At 49.4% G+C, this 15,826-nt stretch overlaps 1 protein-coding gene across 1 annotated transcript in view; it reads left to right on the top strand.

Annotated features, from left to right (window-relative positions):
• The window catches only part of KIAA0319 (KIAA0319 ortholog), a 107,229-nt gene that overhangs the window by 48,760 nt on the left and 42,643 nt on the right, over positions 1 to 15,826 (top strand). Inside the window, 4 exon segments of the mRNA XM_046005164.1 lie at positions 3,006 to 3,198; positions 5,883 to 5,981; positions 7,133 to 7,230; positions 8,304 to 8,391. Coding sequence (XP_045861120.1) covers positions 3,006 to 3,198; positions 5,883 to 5,981; positions 7,133 to 7,230; positions 8,304 to 8,391 — 478 coding nt within the window.

The following is a 15,826-nucleotide window of genomic DNA, read 5'->3' as shown; positions in this document are numbered from 1 at the left end:
GAATTTAGATCCCTACCTTGCCCCCCACCTCCAACATCTCTCCTTGTCTTCGGTAGAATGGCTTCCTTATTTAATTAACTTAACAGCATTGATCTTTAGGAAAATGCAAATCAAAGCCACAGTGAGATACCCCTCCCCTGGGTAGCTAGAATTTAAAAGAAAAAGAACAAGTCTGAGGAAGGATGGAGAAGTGAGAACCCTCAGGCACGGCCGGTGGGAGAATAAAATGGTTCAGGCCCTTGGGAAGTCGTCCAGCAGTTCTTCAGGAACATAAACTTCTTGGCCCCCCGGGCGGCTCGGTTGGCCAGATGTGATCTCAAGGTAGTAAGATCAATCCCCGCCAGAGGCCGGATGCTGAGCATGGATTCTGCTTAGGATTCTGATTCCGTCTCCCTCCACCCTTCCCCAGCCTCTGCTGGCACATCCACTCTCTCTGTCTCTAAAACAAAAACCTTTAAAAAAAAAAAAAAGAAAAAAGATAAACCTAAAGTCACCATATGACCCAGCCATTCAACCTGTCTTTACGCAATAGGAACGAAAACATTTGTCCATACAAGGAAGCGTAGCAGCATTATTCGTAAAATAGTGTGACCAAATAGAACATATTCAAGAACTTTGAAACAAATGCAGATTAAATTTATAGAGGATAAATGATGTTTCCTGCAGTTTTGTTTTTAAGTAGGCAAGATCAGACAGACGCCTGTACAAGAAGTTGTTTAGAAAGTAATTAAGAAGGGCGCCTGGGTGCCTCAGTGGGTTAAAGCCTCCGCCTTCGGCTCGGTTCATGATCTCGGGGTTCTGGGATTGAGCCCCACATGGGGCTCTCTGCTCGGCGGGGAGCCTGCTTCCCTCTCTGTCTCTGCCTGCCTTTCTGCCTGTTTGTGATCTCTCTCTCTCTCTATCAAATAAATAAAATCTTTTAAAAAAGTAAGTAAGAATAGAAAAAAGAAATGGGGCATTTGAGACTCTTGTTGGCGGGGCCAGGCTATAAACTGAAGGCCGAATTGGGGAGTGGAGGTACCCACCGCTTCCACGGAGGGTCAGTTTTCTTTGGGTGGGGTACGGCCAGGAGGACCTGCGTGCTGATGGCCTAGTCAGGAGCTCTGTGTGGAGCTCATGGAGACGGGACCCCGGAGTGCATGAGGAACTGGCATGGTCTTCCAGCCTAGAGAGGCACCATGAGGGGGAAGGAAGTGGCCTGGACTGGAGGCAGGAGCAGACTCGTTGTCCCCTCAGCCATGACCTGGTGGTGGCTGTGACCCCTCCGAGAGGCACCTGTTTCCCCCCACAGTCCGTGGACTCCGTTCTTTATTTCAACTTGGAGGTAATTTTTCAGGACTCTCTAAAACTAAACAGACCTGGTTTATCTTTACAGAGGCTGTGGGGTCTCCCAGTTGGATGGGAGGGGCCACCAAAGTGGGGCAAGCTGGTCAGGTGGAGGCCGGGGCCTGCGCAGTGACGAAGTCACGCGAAGCAGAGCAGAGTGGGTGGACGTTTACGGAATGCCCTGCAGGGGGCAGGGGGCAGGACAGCAGCGGTCTGCCAAGAGCCAGTGCTGGGCTGTAGCTACGGGCGAGCGTGGGGAGGGCGCGGGGAGGTGTGGGGACGGATGCAGTCTTCCCTTTCTGGTACCCGTGTTCGTGTGTTCGTAGCCCGTTGGTCACCTGGGCTTATGGATGTTTCCGGGTGGGTCGCCTTAGAGCCTGTCTCTTCGGCGGGGGTCGGGGCGTCACTGTGGGCCCTCCTACCTTAGTCAGGGTTCCGTCGTTCCCGGAATTTGCTGCGGACGGTTTTACCAGTTGTCTGGTCCTACCTGGCACTTTAGGAGCCGCGGTGTCTGGTATCCAGTGAATATTTGCAGGGACGCTAGTGACCGGGTGTCCAGTCACAGGAGGTGTGCTGGGTCCGCACGGCCCTCAGCTGCAGCAGGGCCACCAGCGTGCGACTTCCGTGGACAACAGTGGCCCCTTCCCTGGTGCGCGTGGGTCTTAGAGCTCTGCTCTCTGTGACTTCTCACCGCACCTTCCCCCCCGGGTCTCCTGCGTCCTTAGCCTGACTTTCACTTCCGTAGCCCTGTGGTCCCTGACAGATGCAGCTCAGAAGAGCATTTTAGTATCATATGATGAAACTTTCCACTCTGGCACATCGTATATAATTTAAAAACTCTAAGTTAGCTGGGGCGCCTGGGTGGCTTAGTCAGTCAAGCGTCTGACTCTTGGTTTCGGCTCAGGTCATGATCTTGGGGTTGTGGGATTGAGCCCCGCATCAGGCTCTATGCTTAGTAGAATCTACTTCTCTCCCTCTCCCCCTACCCCTCCCCAACTCAAATAATTAAATCTTAAAAAAAAAACCCTCTAAGTTGGCTAACTAGAACTATGATTTCCAGTTACAGTTTATACACAATAGATGGTACAAATAGAGATCATTTACTCTAGAAGCCTGGTTGTTGAATTACCGGACTGTCTTCAGTTTTTGCCTTACTGACTAGTTCAGAAGCCCACTACAGTTATTTTCTCTTTCATCTCGAGTGACTGCCTGTGTGTGTTCACTTATAATAACTGTCCACCCACAGTTTTCTTACATTTTTAAAAATAGAGAGAATATTTGAAAAGGATGGTCTGGGGATACCTGGGGGGCTCAGTCAGTTAAGCGTCCACCTCTTGGTTTCAGCTCAGGTCATGATCTCAGGGTCCCGAGATCGAGCCCTGTGTCAGGCTCTGTACTCAGTGGGGAATCTCCCTGAGATTCTTTCTCCTCTCCCCACCCCCACTCAAACACACATGATGTACACTTGTTCTCTCTCATAAATTAATAAACCTTTCTTTTAAAAAAGAAAGAGATGGTCTAGAGTTCTAGCATTCTGTGATAGTAGACATGGTATTTTGAAGACCGTTTATGTAAAAGGTCTGTGACATTGTGTTGTTCAACGAGGTCAACCATTTTTTGTTTGGTTTGGTTTTTTTTCTTTCTTTCTTAACAGTTTGTCTTTGTGATTGATCTCCTAGGTTCTCATGCCTTCCCGTCATCCTCCTCCAGCCAGACTGGAGTTCAGCCCAGCCTCCACTGAGGAGAGCGCACTTCTCACAGTCCCCACAGGGAGCCCGGATCATGGCGCCCCGACCCCTCCCGCTGGCCTCATCCCTGCTGAGCCCACCCCGTCAGAGCAACCTGCCTCTCCTACCGCTGCTCCCCAGACAGGTAACTGTGGGAACAATACAGCAGGAAGAAAAGTAGCAAACCGTGCTGTCGAATTACACTAGGTTTGCTCGTTCCCTCCCAGCGCGTCGTCAAGCCTCTCTCCTGTGCTAGAAACACTGCTCCTCACCAGCCACGAAAACATGAACTTTGTCTTTTCCCTCAGCGATCTGTAAGGAAGCAAATGCTGGTTTTCATATCCTGCGGTAGGTGCTGTGACAGGTGCGATCAAGCGGAGGGAGACGCCCCGCCTGACTTTCAGAAGGGCCAGGAAAGCCTTTCCAGAGGCGATGATGCTGGGATAGAACAAGCCAGCTGACATAGGGTTGGCGTGTTGTTCAGGTCAGGGCAGCGATGTGTTAAAGCAATAATGATGGTTCTAGTCGGTGAGAACCCACCGAGCGCGGGGCACTGTGACATTTTTGGGAGAGCTTCGGGAGGTCAGTCTGGCTGGAGCGGGGCATGTGAGTGAGAGGGAAGGACAAGGTGTGAATCCGGAGTGGTAAGCAGGGTAAGACTTTGAAAGACCTGTAATGTGTACTAAGGAATTTATGCTTTATCGGGTGAGTGTGGACAATCTCTGAATGAGTTTAAGCAGGAAAATGAAAGGATGAGATTTGTTTTCAAGAAAATAATGTGGAGTTGATTGGAGACAAGAAGATGCACTAGGACTCGAGGGGAGTGGTCGCAAGGATGGGGAGACGGAAGCAGCCCGAAGAGCTCTCATGGGGCTACAATCACTAGGATTTGGTGAGGGGCTCACTGCAGGACCCCAGGACTCTGAGGTCAGTGAGTGTGTGGGACTGGAAGCTAGATGAACAGCGGTCTGAGGATGGAGGACCAGGTGTCATCAGCACAGAGGTGATGACTGAAGGCTTAGGGCACACATGGGACCTTCCGGGGACGGTGGTGGGTGAGCTCGAGAGAGGCCTGGGCAGGAACTTGGGAGACGTCATTACATCAGGAGCTAGAGGGCCAGAAGGAGTCTGCAGAGCTGGCTGAGTGGTCTTGCCAGAGAGGCCGAACAGGAGGAGGAGGGCATGGGCTGAGGGAAGGAGAGAGACTTCCATGTAGGAAGGTGTCATGAAAGAGCCAGGGCTCGCAGAGACCATGGGCAGCACTGAGGAGCTCCCGTTAGAGTTACTAACGAAGGCGATACTGGAGACCTGTTTCCCAAGCCGTTCCGTGGGGATGACCCTCTCCGCCGTGTTGATTTACTTTGATCCTGAGCTAGTGTACAGAGAAAGGTAATAGCAGAAGAGAAGCTGTGTGGTGTTTAGGGAGAAGGAAACCAGCCTGGGAAGTAGGATCCTTGGGTTCTCATAGGGCCTGTTCAGGGAGGTGTTAGAAGCTCAGAAGAAGTGATCGTTTTAAAGTCCTTGGAGCCGAGCGTGGCACAGTGCAATCTGGTATGTGTGTTTGTTGAAATAAATACATTTAAATTAAATATTGGTGGATCTCTTATTGTTAACTATTCGTGTAACTTTGAGCAATTACTTGACCTTTATAGGGCTCGGTTCCCTCATCTGTAAAATGGATAGGTTGGGACCAGTGTCCCCTCTGGGTCCACAGTTGCTGCATTTCAAGGCAAAGAGTTGGGAGAAAGGAGCCCGAGACACCCAGGAGGCCCCTGCCGCTGGCCCAGAAAGGTACTGGAAGGACAGGGTACCGACTGTGAGGACAGGAGCAGGCTTAAGCGAGCCACCTGGCTCCCCAGCATCTCTAAGGAGCTGAGACGTCTCGAGCACTCTGCTTAAAAAAACAGAAGAAACCAAAGCAAAACTCTGCTTTTCTCTGTGCAATGTCTTGACATGTCTCAACTGTATTTCACAAGCGAGACTGAAGCCAACTGAACACAGCAGTGTTCTGCTGGTTGTAGGGAAGGAGAATGAATGTGGTCCTGAGGGCTGTTTTCACGGATAAGTGCTTTGGACGAGCATGAATGTCCCATGGCCTGAGCTAAAATCGCCTTTTTATAGAGGTTGACTGGGTTTTCTCTTGGAAAGCTTCCAAGAGCAAAGCCGTCAGCGGTAATTCACGAGGCTGCTATCAGAAATGAGCAGTGTGTGACTTATAATACAGAAACACGATTACACTCAGTTTTTAAATAAAAATAGCACATACCAGGGAGTCAAGAAGTGCTGATGGTAAGTGGGCAAACAGAGTCAGCCCACACAGGACCCTTGTTACCCAGCACTGTGCTCAGTCAACCCAAATCATACTTTCTTCACCTTGTCAGTGCCCATGGATGAATGAAAATTTACGAAATCCGGCCTGCAATGGAACATAGGTCATGGTATGGTTACTAGCCAGAGGAGAGATGTGTCTTAGATAGTATATGTGCTGCCGAAGCGAGCACGAGATGTGTCTTAGATAAAATGAGAGAGAGAATGATTACAAAAATATGTTCTGTTATCTTAAAAAAAATCTAGGGACGCCTGGGTGGCTTAGTTGGTTAAGCATCTGCCTTCGGCTCAGGTCATGATCTCAGCGTCCTGGGATCGAGTCCCGGGTCAGGTTGCCTGCTCAGTGGGGAGCCTGCTGCTCCCTCTGCCTCTCCTCTCTGTCGCTCGTGAATAAATAAAATCTTAAAAAAATGAGTAAACAAGTAACACAACTGTCGTCGGGCAGTAATATAACATCATTATTGTGTGTAAAGGACTGTACTGTTTCCAATCGACTTGCAGTGAAAGAACTCTTGGTGTGGGCTGGCGAGAATCCAATCGTGACTTTGCCAGAGCACGGGGTGGAACTGAAGGCTTCTGTCGTGCCGGCGCCGCCTGCAGGTGAGAGCTTGCCTCCTCTGCAGTGACAGGGGACAGAGGAGGCCAGGCAGCCGGGCGCCCTCCACCTGTCTTGGAGGGTTACTCAGCAGCATGGCAAGAGGTCGCCACCGAGGGCCGGAGGGTGCGGATGAGGCTTTGGTGGTCACAAGCACTCGACCCTACAGAAGTAGCTGGAAGTGGAGGGAAGAAACTGACCACAGGACCGAGCCTTCGTCAGTCAGGACGCAAAGTCACGCGTTGCTGAGGACATGAGGCGAGAGGCGTGTTAGAGCAGGAGAGGTGTCCCCGTCCCAGAGTCTGGCCTGCGGTGACCCCTGCAGCTGGGAAGATTGCACCGTGAGGAGGCGGGCAGTGTGCCCAGAGCTCTGCTGACAGATAGGACAGCGCTGCCCACGAGGCTCTGAGGTTCTCAGGACACCCCACGGCAGCTGTTCAAAACATGTTGCTCAAAATGCCCTTTCTTCAGCTCGAGCAACGCTCTCCCCTTCAGCAAACATGAACGCTGTGCCCTGACCTGTCAGAGGTATTCTTTCTTAGGTTATGTCCGCTCTTGTCATGTTGAATGCTTCTCATTCACCTTAGTTCCTTCGTGTCCCCCCAGTCGCATATGGGTCTGCCTCAGGGCAGAGATGGTATTTGGCATTTGCCTTGAAAGCCATTGGCTGAGGCCCTTCACCCTTGAACTGCTAGTGTCTCATGGTGGGAGACAGCTCCGTCGTCATGCAGGAGGTTTGGCCCGTGGTTGTGTCCTTAAATCCCCGTAACAGATGCGACAAACGGAGATCACCTTGCCTTTCATTAAAAGGAGGAGAAGTACAGTGGATTACACCGGGTGGAGGTGTCTGTGTAGACAGTCACCTGAAAGGAAAGCCATCAAATGCTGCATGTGAGATCGGGACACGATTTTCTTTTTTTCACTTCCTCCGTTTCATGAGTTTTCCATAAGCTGTATTTCTTCTAATGAAACAGGAATTTTACCTTAAAAGGATAGGAAACTTGCTATCCCTTACCTGGATGAGCGCAGACGGCAGAGTTCAGAATGTCTCGGGTACCCCTCCTGCTGGAGTCGGGCCGTCGTCCTCTTCCCTCCAGATGGCCGACAGCGACCTTTCCGAACCTGTGACTACTCGTATTTCTTTTTTTGCTCTCAGAAACCACCTACAGCTATGAATGGAGTTTAGTAAGCCACCCTGGAGACTACCAAGATGAAATAAAAGAAAGACACACGCAAACTCTTAATCTCTCTCACGTGAGTAACTGGACACTGGTTGTCTCTGATGTCCCCGCAGAGAACTCCGTTACCGCTTTAGCTGTCGAACCTGAAATCTGTTTTATGATTAAGGTCCGAAGAAGGTGATAAATGAATAAAGTTCCAACCGCGCAGACAGACAGATGGTGAGAGGAGAGGAGACTTTCAGATAGCTTGAGTTTGCTTGAATGACTTGGCGTATCGGCTTGGAGAAAAGCGGCCGGTTGCCCATAGGTCTCTGTGGTGAGGCTGCAAAGTCTGTCTTCTAAGTCCCATTCTCTCTTGTTCTCTCTCTCTCTTTTTTAATTTCAAAGATTTTATTTATTTATCAGAGAGAGCAAGAGAGACAATGTGAGCAGAGGGGAGGGGCAAAGGGAGAGGGAGAAGGAGACTCCCCACCGAGCAGGGATCCCGACGCGGGGCTCCATCCCAGAACCCTGAGATCATGCCGTGAGCTGAAGGCACACGCTTCTCTGACTGAGCCCCCCGGATGCCCCAGTCCTGTTCTTTGCAGTGCTAGAGACATTCCGGTTTCTCTGCTTCCCAAGCAGGCACATTTCTGTGCTGCCAGTAATCCCACCCCAGCTCACAAATGCTCGGGCTGTGAGATATTGCTCCAGGAGGTCAGCCCCTCCTCGGAAGAAACCCTCCCGGACCAGGAGGATGAATAAACTGACTGAGCTGCCAGGGGTCTGGTTTCCCACAGGATGATGATCTCTTCTTTGTTCCTGAGGCCACACAGCAGTGGGGACAGCAGGAGCTCCCTTCTCCCCGCGTCTCGAAGCCTGGCTGCTCGGAGTGTGGCACCCAGACCACTGACTGCCGAGCGCACGAGTTCACCAGCTGCTGCCCTCGCCTGCTCTGGCCCCTGAGCATCCGTGATGAGGCCGCAGGCCTTTCTGGGTGACCTTCGAGCTGGGGGCCGTGTGTGCACGGCCCTGAGGAGACGCCCTCCAGCCCCTGCACTCTGCTCGCGCCAGGATAATCGCTCCTGCGAGGTGTTCCGACTTCCTAGGCTGCGGACCTGTCCTGTCTTTCGCGTGTTCACTTGCGTCACTCTCTCTGTTTTGCAGTTGTCAGCAGGACTTTATGCCTTCAAAGTAGCAGTTTCTAGTGACAGTGCCTTTGGAGAAGGATTTGTCAGTGTCACCGTTAAGCCAGGTAAGCCTGCGAGAGAGAATGGCCTCGCGTTGTGCGGCTTTGTCTCGATTCCGGGTGCCCGAATAACTTCGCAATCTATTTCCCATTCTTATATTTGGATTCGCTTTTGTTCTTTTGTTTTCCTTTCTGAGTTCTGTGTAATTCTTAGTCCTTGCTTAACCCTGCTGTTTACGGTTGCCGGGTTACCGCCGGCCTGAGGGTAGCGCTCTGCTGGCCCTTTGCCTTCTCTGCACTGCCTCCGTTTCCCTTCCCTGTTACCCAGCCTCGCCTTCCACAGGGGTGCGGTGCGGCTTTCAGACACTGTCAGCTGAGCCCCCCGGGGGCAGTGAGCGCTCAGGCCGCCACCCGCCCACAGGGCAGCGCATTTGTATGAACTAGACACAGGGGCCCTCAGTGGGGGGGCACAGCCTGCACAGCTGAGGAGGCCCACCTCTCTGCCGGCTCTGCCTCCCAGCCAGCCCTCCGGCTTTGCACATTCCGCCCGGGCGTTACTCCCCCAGAGCGTGGTGTTGGGGTGGAGTGGGGGTACCTGCAGTCGAAGAGTTAAGCCCTAGGTGGCCGTCGCAGGAGCTGGAACCGTGCTCCGCTCCTCCTCGCCTGCAGCTACCACTCATGGTCTGTGATGACGCCCTGCGTTAGTAATACCCACGGCCCCCAGCCTGCGCTCGCCTGTGGAAATGTAAATCTTCAGACAAGCCCCTAAAACTTAACAGGAAGTTTCCAGAACTTTGGGAAATAATCTCCGCAGTTGAGGTCTGTAGGATAAATGCCTTTTTCTTTTTTCTTTTTTTTTTTCTGATTTTATTTATTGGGACGCCTGTATGGCTTAGTCGGTTAAGCAGCTGCCTTTGGCTCAGGTCTTGGTCCCGGGGTCCTGGGATCAAGTTCCACATCAGGCTCCCTGCTCAGCAAGGAGTCTGTTTGCTCCTCTCCCTTTACCCCTCCCCTCTGTGTGTGCTCACTCTGACAAATAAATACAATAAAATAGAAAACAAAGATTTTATTTAATTGAGAGAGACTGAAAGCACAAGAGAGACTGGGCAGAGGGAGGAGCAGACTCCCCGCTGAATGGGAAGCCCTGTTATGCACCCCCAAAATGGGTCCGTGATTAAAGGAGTGAGACTGATATAAAGAGAAGGTCAAGCAAAGCTTTATTTTGCGCCAAGCATCAAGAATCAAACTGACCGGCCAGGGCCGCGCCTCTTAGAGCGACCCTTCTGTTTCAGAGACTAGCTTTTAAGGGTAAAGGCCATGCAGTTGGGCCTGGCCACGCACTGGTGGCCAATGAGATTGTAACACACACAGGAAACTCCACAGTGATGCTAGGTGACCAAATGAGTTACAATTTACCCTATAGTAGACATTTGAACCAGCCTATCACCTTGGTCAGAATTGGTGCCCAAAAGGCTCCCAAAGGGCGGGGCCCAACTCCTTGGTAGCTAAGGAGACAGTATGCATGCAACCCCCCACTGATCGGGTGTTTCCACCTGGCCTGACCTACCCTTGTATCTGGGCTTTCTTACTTGGGACTGGTTTCCGGGACTTGTTTTTAAGTTCCGTGGGGGAAGGGGAGCAGGGATAGTTTAAGGGTTAAACAACGTAGTAAGTCCCGTGGGGGAAGGGGAGCAGGGATAGTTTAAGGGTTAAACAACGTTATTGTTTTAACCTTGATGGAAGCCTCTGGCTAAATAGGTCCTTACATTCCCCCCTTTTCTTTGGAGATTAGTCAAATCTTTGACTTTTCAGCCAGTTCTATACTCCCCTTTTAACCGCTGCAAGACTGTTTTAATGACTCCAGTGTGATTTACCCAGAAACAGTATTTCTCTCCTAGGGTTATGCAGAGCCCCCCCCCTTTCTATTTTGCAATTGCTTATACCTCCTGCCTATATCTTAACAACAGGGGCAACAATGAATTTAATGAACTCATTGTATTTTGAGTCTTAGTTTTAGTCCACGATGGCCAGGGTCTGTTGGCAGCAGCATCCACCTCTGGGGGGCGTTCTCGTCCTTGGCTCATTTGACGTGACCCGCGTGAATCTAGGCCCTGATGCCTTCTACTTTTATTGCCGTGGGGGTGGTCTGGATGACAGTAAACGGCCCCTTCCAGCGAGGCTTCAGGTTTCCCACTTGGTGGCGGCGTATCCAAACCAAGTCCCCGGGTTGGTAAGGATGTGGCTTCACCTCCGTCTCCGTCCCAATGTGGGCAGTCCCGATCCCCGAGTGGGCTTTTTAAAAGACAGACTGTAATACCTGTAGTGACTGGAGTACAGACTGATCAGTCATTTCTGCTACAGCATCCTCTTGTAACCAAGGGCAGAGCAGCGAGGGGAGGGGGAGAGGGAGGTGTCTCCCAAACATTATTTCAAATGGGTCACCTTATTTAAGTAGGGTGTACATCGCGCCCTGAGGAGGGCGAAGGGAAGGAGATCTACCCATCTGCCGCCAGTCTCCAGAATTAACTTTGTCAAGGTCTCTTTAAGAGTCCGATTCGTTCTTTCTACTTGCCCGGAGCTCCGGGGCTGGTAGCCACAGTATAGTTTCCAATTAGTGCCTATAGCTTTGGCCAACAATGCCTGTGAGACTGACCTCACAAATGCAGGGCCATTGTCTGACCCTATCACGAGAGGCAGCCCAAACCTAGGAATTATTTCTTCTAGTAGCTTTTTGGCTACCATTCCTGCTGTCTCATGTTTGGCGGAAAAAGCCTCTACCCAGCCTGAAAATGTATCTACAAAAACTAACATGTACTTGTGCCCATATTTTCCCGGTTTCATCTCTATAAAATCTATTTCCCAATAAATTCCTGGTTCCCTACCTCTTTCTCTCTTCCCTCTTCCCATATTAGTTCTTCCCACATTTACAGCCTGACATTGAGCACATCTTTCAACCACATCCTGAGCCATACACCCTAATTTAGAAACCTGGAACTGCTTGCCCATAAGCTCCTTAAGCTTGCGTGTCCCCAGATGTATTTGGCTAATTTTCTTCCTAGTTTTCGAGGAAGAATTAACTTTCCTGTCCTAGTCTTAGCCCAATCCCCTTCATAGTCTGATTTAGTCCACTTCTGTAAATATACTTGCATCCTTGACCAGGAGGGCCGTGGCAGCAATTATGCGGAGGCAAGGGGGGAACCCAGCCGCTACTGGATCTAGTTTCCTGCTAAGATAGGCTCCTGGCCTTTGCCAAGGCCCCAGAGTCTGGGTCAGAACTCCTTCAGTCACCCCTGCCTTTTCATCACATACAAGTGGGAATGCTTGGTAACATCTGGGATGGCCAATGCTGGGGCACTCAGTAAGGCTGTTTGTAATTCCCGAAATGTTCCTTCTGCCTCAGCTGTCCACTCTCCCACAGTGAGTCCTCCCTTAGCCAGAGGTCGCCCCATCTCCGTGAACCGCGGTATCCACAGCTTGCAGTAGGCCATCGTCCCAAGAAACTCCCTCGTGGAGATCCAAGTTTAAGTTAGTGGCGGGGCTCTGACAAAGCTGTGCTTTTACTGCTGACGCCCAATACCCTTTTCCCTGCAGAGTCTGTAAGAGAGCGCTCCTCCCCCGCAAGCATGACCCATAGTCCTCGGCGGCTATTTCTACTATTCCCATTAACTCAGTCAGATTCCCCTTCAAATCCTTCAGTTTTCTGAAGTTTCCTCCTTATATCTCGGGCTGACTGACTGGCAAAGGCAAGATCGTCTACACGAGTTATCGTGCAACTTCTCTGAAGTTTACCTCAGGTTATCCAGTTTAGGCAAGCAAACATTTAAAAACAATGAAATTTAGAATTTAACACCCATAAAGGTGTGTTATTAAAACATAATTTTTCTCTCTAAAATAACTTTCATTCCCAGAGATATCCAAATCAGGACTAATTCATTTGAAAAACAAGCCCAGTTTTAACAAACTTGGCCTAATTATTTACTTAAGCTCATCAAGAACAGTAAGTAATCATACAGATCTTTTAGAATCTGCTTTGCTGGAGCTTCTTATAAGGAAATCTCTAGGTGGAACTTTTAGTAGCCTCTCCGGGCCAGAAGCCAAGCCATGTACTTGCCCATCAGACATGCCTGCAGACATGCCTGTCAGATTTGGGCAAATTACCCTTCCTGAGGTCCTGCCCAAAGTATCCTGAGGCTCCTCCTCCTACCAGGGAGTGACATTCTTTACTCACCTGGTCAGGCTGCTGGGAACTCTGTAAGCAAGATATCAGGCCAATAGTTCCAAAGGGCTTTACGGCTCCAGATGTTATAAAGTCAATCTTAGTTCCTTTAAGCTGTCTGGTCATATCTGAGTCTTTTCAAATATGACATTCCAGTCAAAGCCTGGGTAAAATAACCGGAGTTTCCAATGGTGTCCTGTTACAAGGAGAACAGATTCTTATTGAACTTATGCAAATGACTGATTGACAAGGAAAAAAGAATACTTACTGAAACCTTTTGGTTTCAGAGGGTTCAGATAGAAAAGTTGAATGCCTTGATTCGTTTACAAATAAGTACTTTTACATTTCTATAAGTTACAGATAACTTAAGAAAAAGTTTTCCTAGTCTGGAGGAGCAAACATTACAGAACCAGTCATGTTTAGAATAAGACAAAACATTAAGAAACACAACATTACAACCTTTCAGTTCATCTAGTCCCATGTTACTAATCCTGGTTTAGTCCGAATGTAGCCCTTCTGTAAATTCTTACCCATTTCAGTTCCCAGGATTTTAACATATCAATGATCTGTATTTGTCCTGAAAGTCTTCCCATATGAATTACCTTTAAGGCGGAATTCATCTTACAAGAGAACTAAAACAATTACAAGTGACAAAAACTCAGAATAGATATGGTTAAGTATCAAGTGATGACCCTTATCAAACATTAAACTCTAGGAATAATGTCGGGAACCTCTAGAGTAGTTAGAGCATTTACCCAAATGTAACCCAAGGTTTATCATTGGTTTAGCAGTACTCCCCTGAGTAACTTAGCACATCAAGGAAAAGCCTTATGAGTCAAAGAGATCTTATTTACAACTCTGGGCAGGCAAAGAGAAAACCATTTACATTTTTTTAACAGATCAATTAACCTAAGAAAACTTTGCCCTTTTAAACAGAGAGAAAACTGTTTTTGTTTGTTTTTTTTTTTTAATACCAGTGTCTTTCCTCTTTTTTTCTAAGGTAGTGACTTTTCTGGGTCTCCCTCCCATCGTGAATGATATCACAGACAAAGGGAGGGGGATCTTTCAGATGCTGTCCTGCTCCCGTGCCTGGCAGGAACTTAGGAGCATCTTAGCTAAGGTCTGTCCCTATAAGCCCCAGACCAGGCTACTCCGTGGAGCGGATGACGGTCATGCTATATGACACCCCGCGAGACTCAGGGTGCGGCCCACTCAGACTCTGTAGCCGAAGCGGTGGAGCCACACAGACACCTTCACACAGTCACGCACTCTTCAGATTCAGACAGGTTGGACACCCACACCCTCCCCCCCTCTGCCCCATCCCTGGCTATGGGAGGTCATCAGTCTCCCCTTCCATTCTTTAGGAATGGATCTAGCTCAGACAGTGGCCCTGGGGCTGATTTTCTTTCTTATTCAAACAGCACCACCCATCAGGTCTTACTCTCTTTTACACATCCCCTACTTTTTTACATACAGAGTTGCTTCCCTTATTTCCATCAGTCTTAGTTACACTTAGCAGAATTTTGTACTCTTAGAAATACCTTAACCTCTACTGAAGACTAAATATAAACCAATTGTGAACTGTTGCAACAGAATTCTTTAAGTGGCACATTTATCAATCAGTGAAGCACAGAACACGTTTACCAACAGATTTCAAAAGCACAAACCTAGTTCCAGCAACCAGCGCTCTAGCATTTTATCCCATTCGGTTTAAAGTTTCAGGTTACCAAAGACTTTGAAAGCTACTTTAACAATTCCCCGTTAAAACTTTGAGGCAGACAATGAACCATCAGTTTAGTCATCTCTTTGCTAATAGATTTCAACAGACTTTAACACAAATTTTAACAGATTTTAACAAATAACATGAGCTTATTTGACCTGAAGTAAAAATTCTGAAGTTTCACGTTTACTATTGTTAATTCAAAAGACATGTTTATCCTAATTAACCCAACAAACTTAACTTAGTTCAAATATTGATTTACGTTCCACCTGGGCCCACTCTGTTTCGAGTGTTTACCTGAGACCTGGGTGGGGGGATCCGGAGTGGGGGGTGTTATGTCCAGGGGGTGCTCTTCTTGTTTCCTGACAGTGAAGAACAGAACAAAGTGCTGCCAGAAGGCAGAGAAAGGGTTCCTAGTTCTAGGGCTCATCAGCTCCAAGGGAGGAGCAGACGCCATGCTTTCCCGCCAGTAAGGGGGAGGGGCTAGGCAGTCCCCCTTAAGCCAGAGAGGGCAAGGAATGTCCCTGAAACAAAGTTGTTTCAGCAGCTGCTTGGGAATATTCCTTAAAGTCTCTGTCTTGAGTTAGACTGCCCGCAGCTGGCTCCAGTTAGAGCCATTAAAAGTCAGAGTCCCCTTACCCTCTGCTTGCTCCATTCCTTCAAACACAACAAACAGCACAGCAGACAACAAAAAGACAAGACAAAGACAACCGCAGGCCCAGCGGTTCTTACCAGAACCTGCCACTGGTGGGGACTTTTTGATCTTCTGGCCGGACAGGGGGACTCGAACCCCCTGGCTGCCTAGGGGGACTCAAACCCCCTGACCGCCTAGGTGACCATTTAGGGGGACTCGAACCGCCTGACTGCCTAGGGGGACTTGAACCCCGTGACTATCTAGGGGGACTTGAACCCCCTGGCGATCTACCAGTGGAGGGAAGGGGCGTCCCCGCATTCTCTCCAGCCCTGGGGAGTATGGCTGCATCCAGCTTCTCCCTGGTGGGCTATACCTGGAGCTCTGTACCCAGACAGACAGACCGATCTCACAGAGTAAAATCTGTGAGATCTTACCTCCAGAGGCTTTTCCCAGAAATTCTGATGCTGGCTCAGTTCTTGTCATTTAATCCCAGACGAGCCCCGATATGTTATGCCCCCACCCCAAAATGGGTCTGTGATTAAAGGAGCAAGACTGATATAAAGTGAAGGTCAAGCTAAGCTTTATTTCACGCCAAGCATCAAGAATCAAACTGTCCGGCCAGGGCCGTGCCTCTTACAGAGAGGGCGACCCTTCTCTGTTTCACAGACTAGCTTTTAAGGACAAAGGCCATGCGGTTGGGCCTGGCCATGCACCGGTGGCCAATGAAATTGTAACATACAGAGAAAGCTGCACAGTGATGCTAGGTCACACATAAGTGACCAATTGAATTACAGTTTACCCTATAGTAGACATTTGAACCAGCCTATCACCTTGGTCAGAATTGGCGCCCAAAAAGGCTCCCAAAGGGTGGCCCATACTCCTTGGTAACCAGGGAGACAGTATGCAACCCCCCACTGATCGGGTGTCTCTA

This window comes from Meles meles, chromosome 5 (genome assembly GCF_922984935.1).
Source record: "Meles meles chromosome 5, mMelMel3.1 paternal haplotype, whole genome shotgun sequence".
NCBI classification, from domain to species: domain Eukaryota; kingdom Metazoa; phylum Chordata; class Mammalia; order Carnivora; family Mustelidae; genus Meles; species Meles meles.
This window is presented reverse-complemented; position numbering and strand designations above follow the sequence as displayed.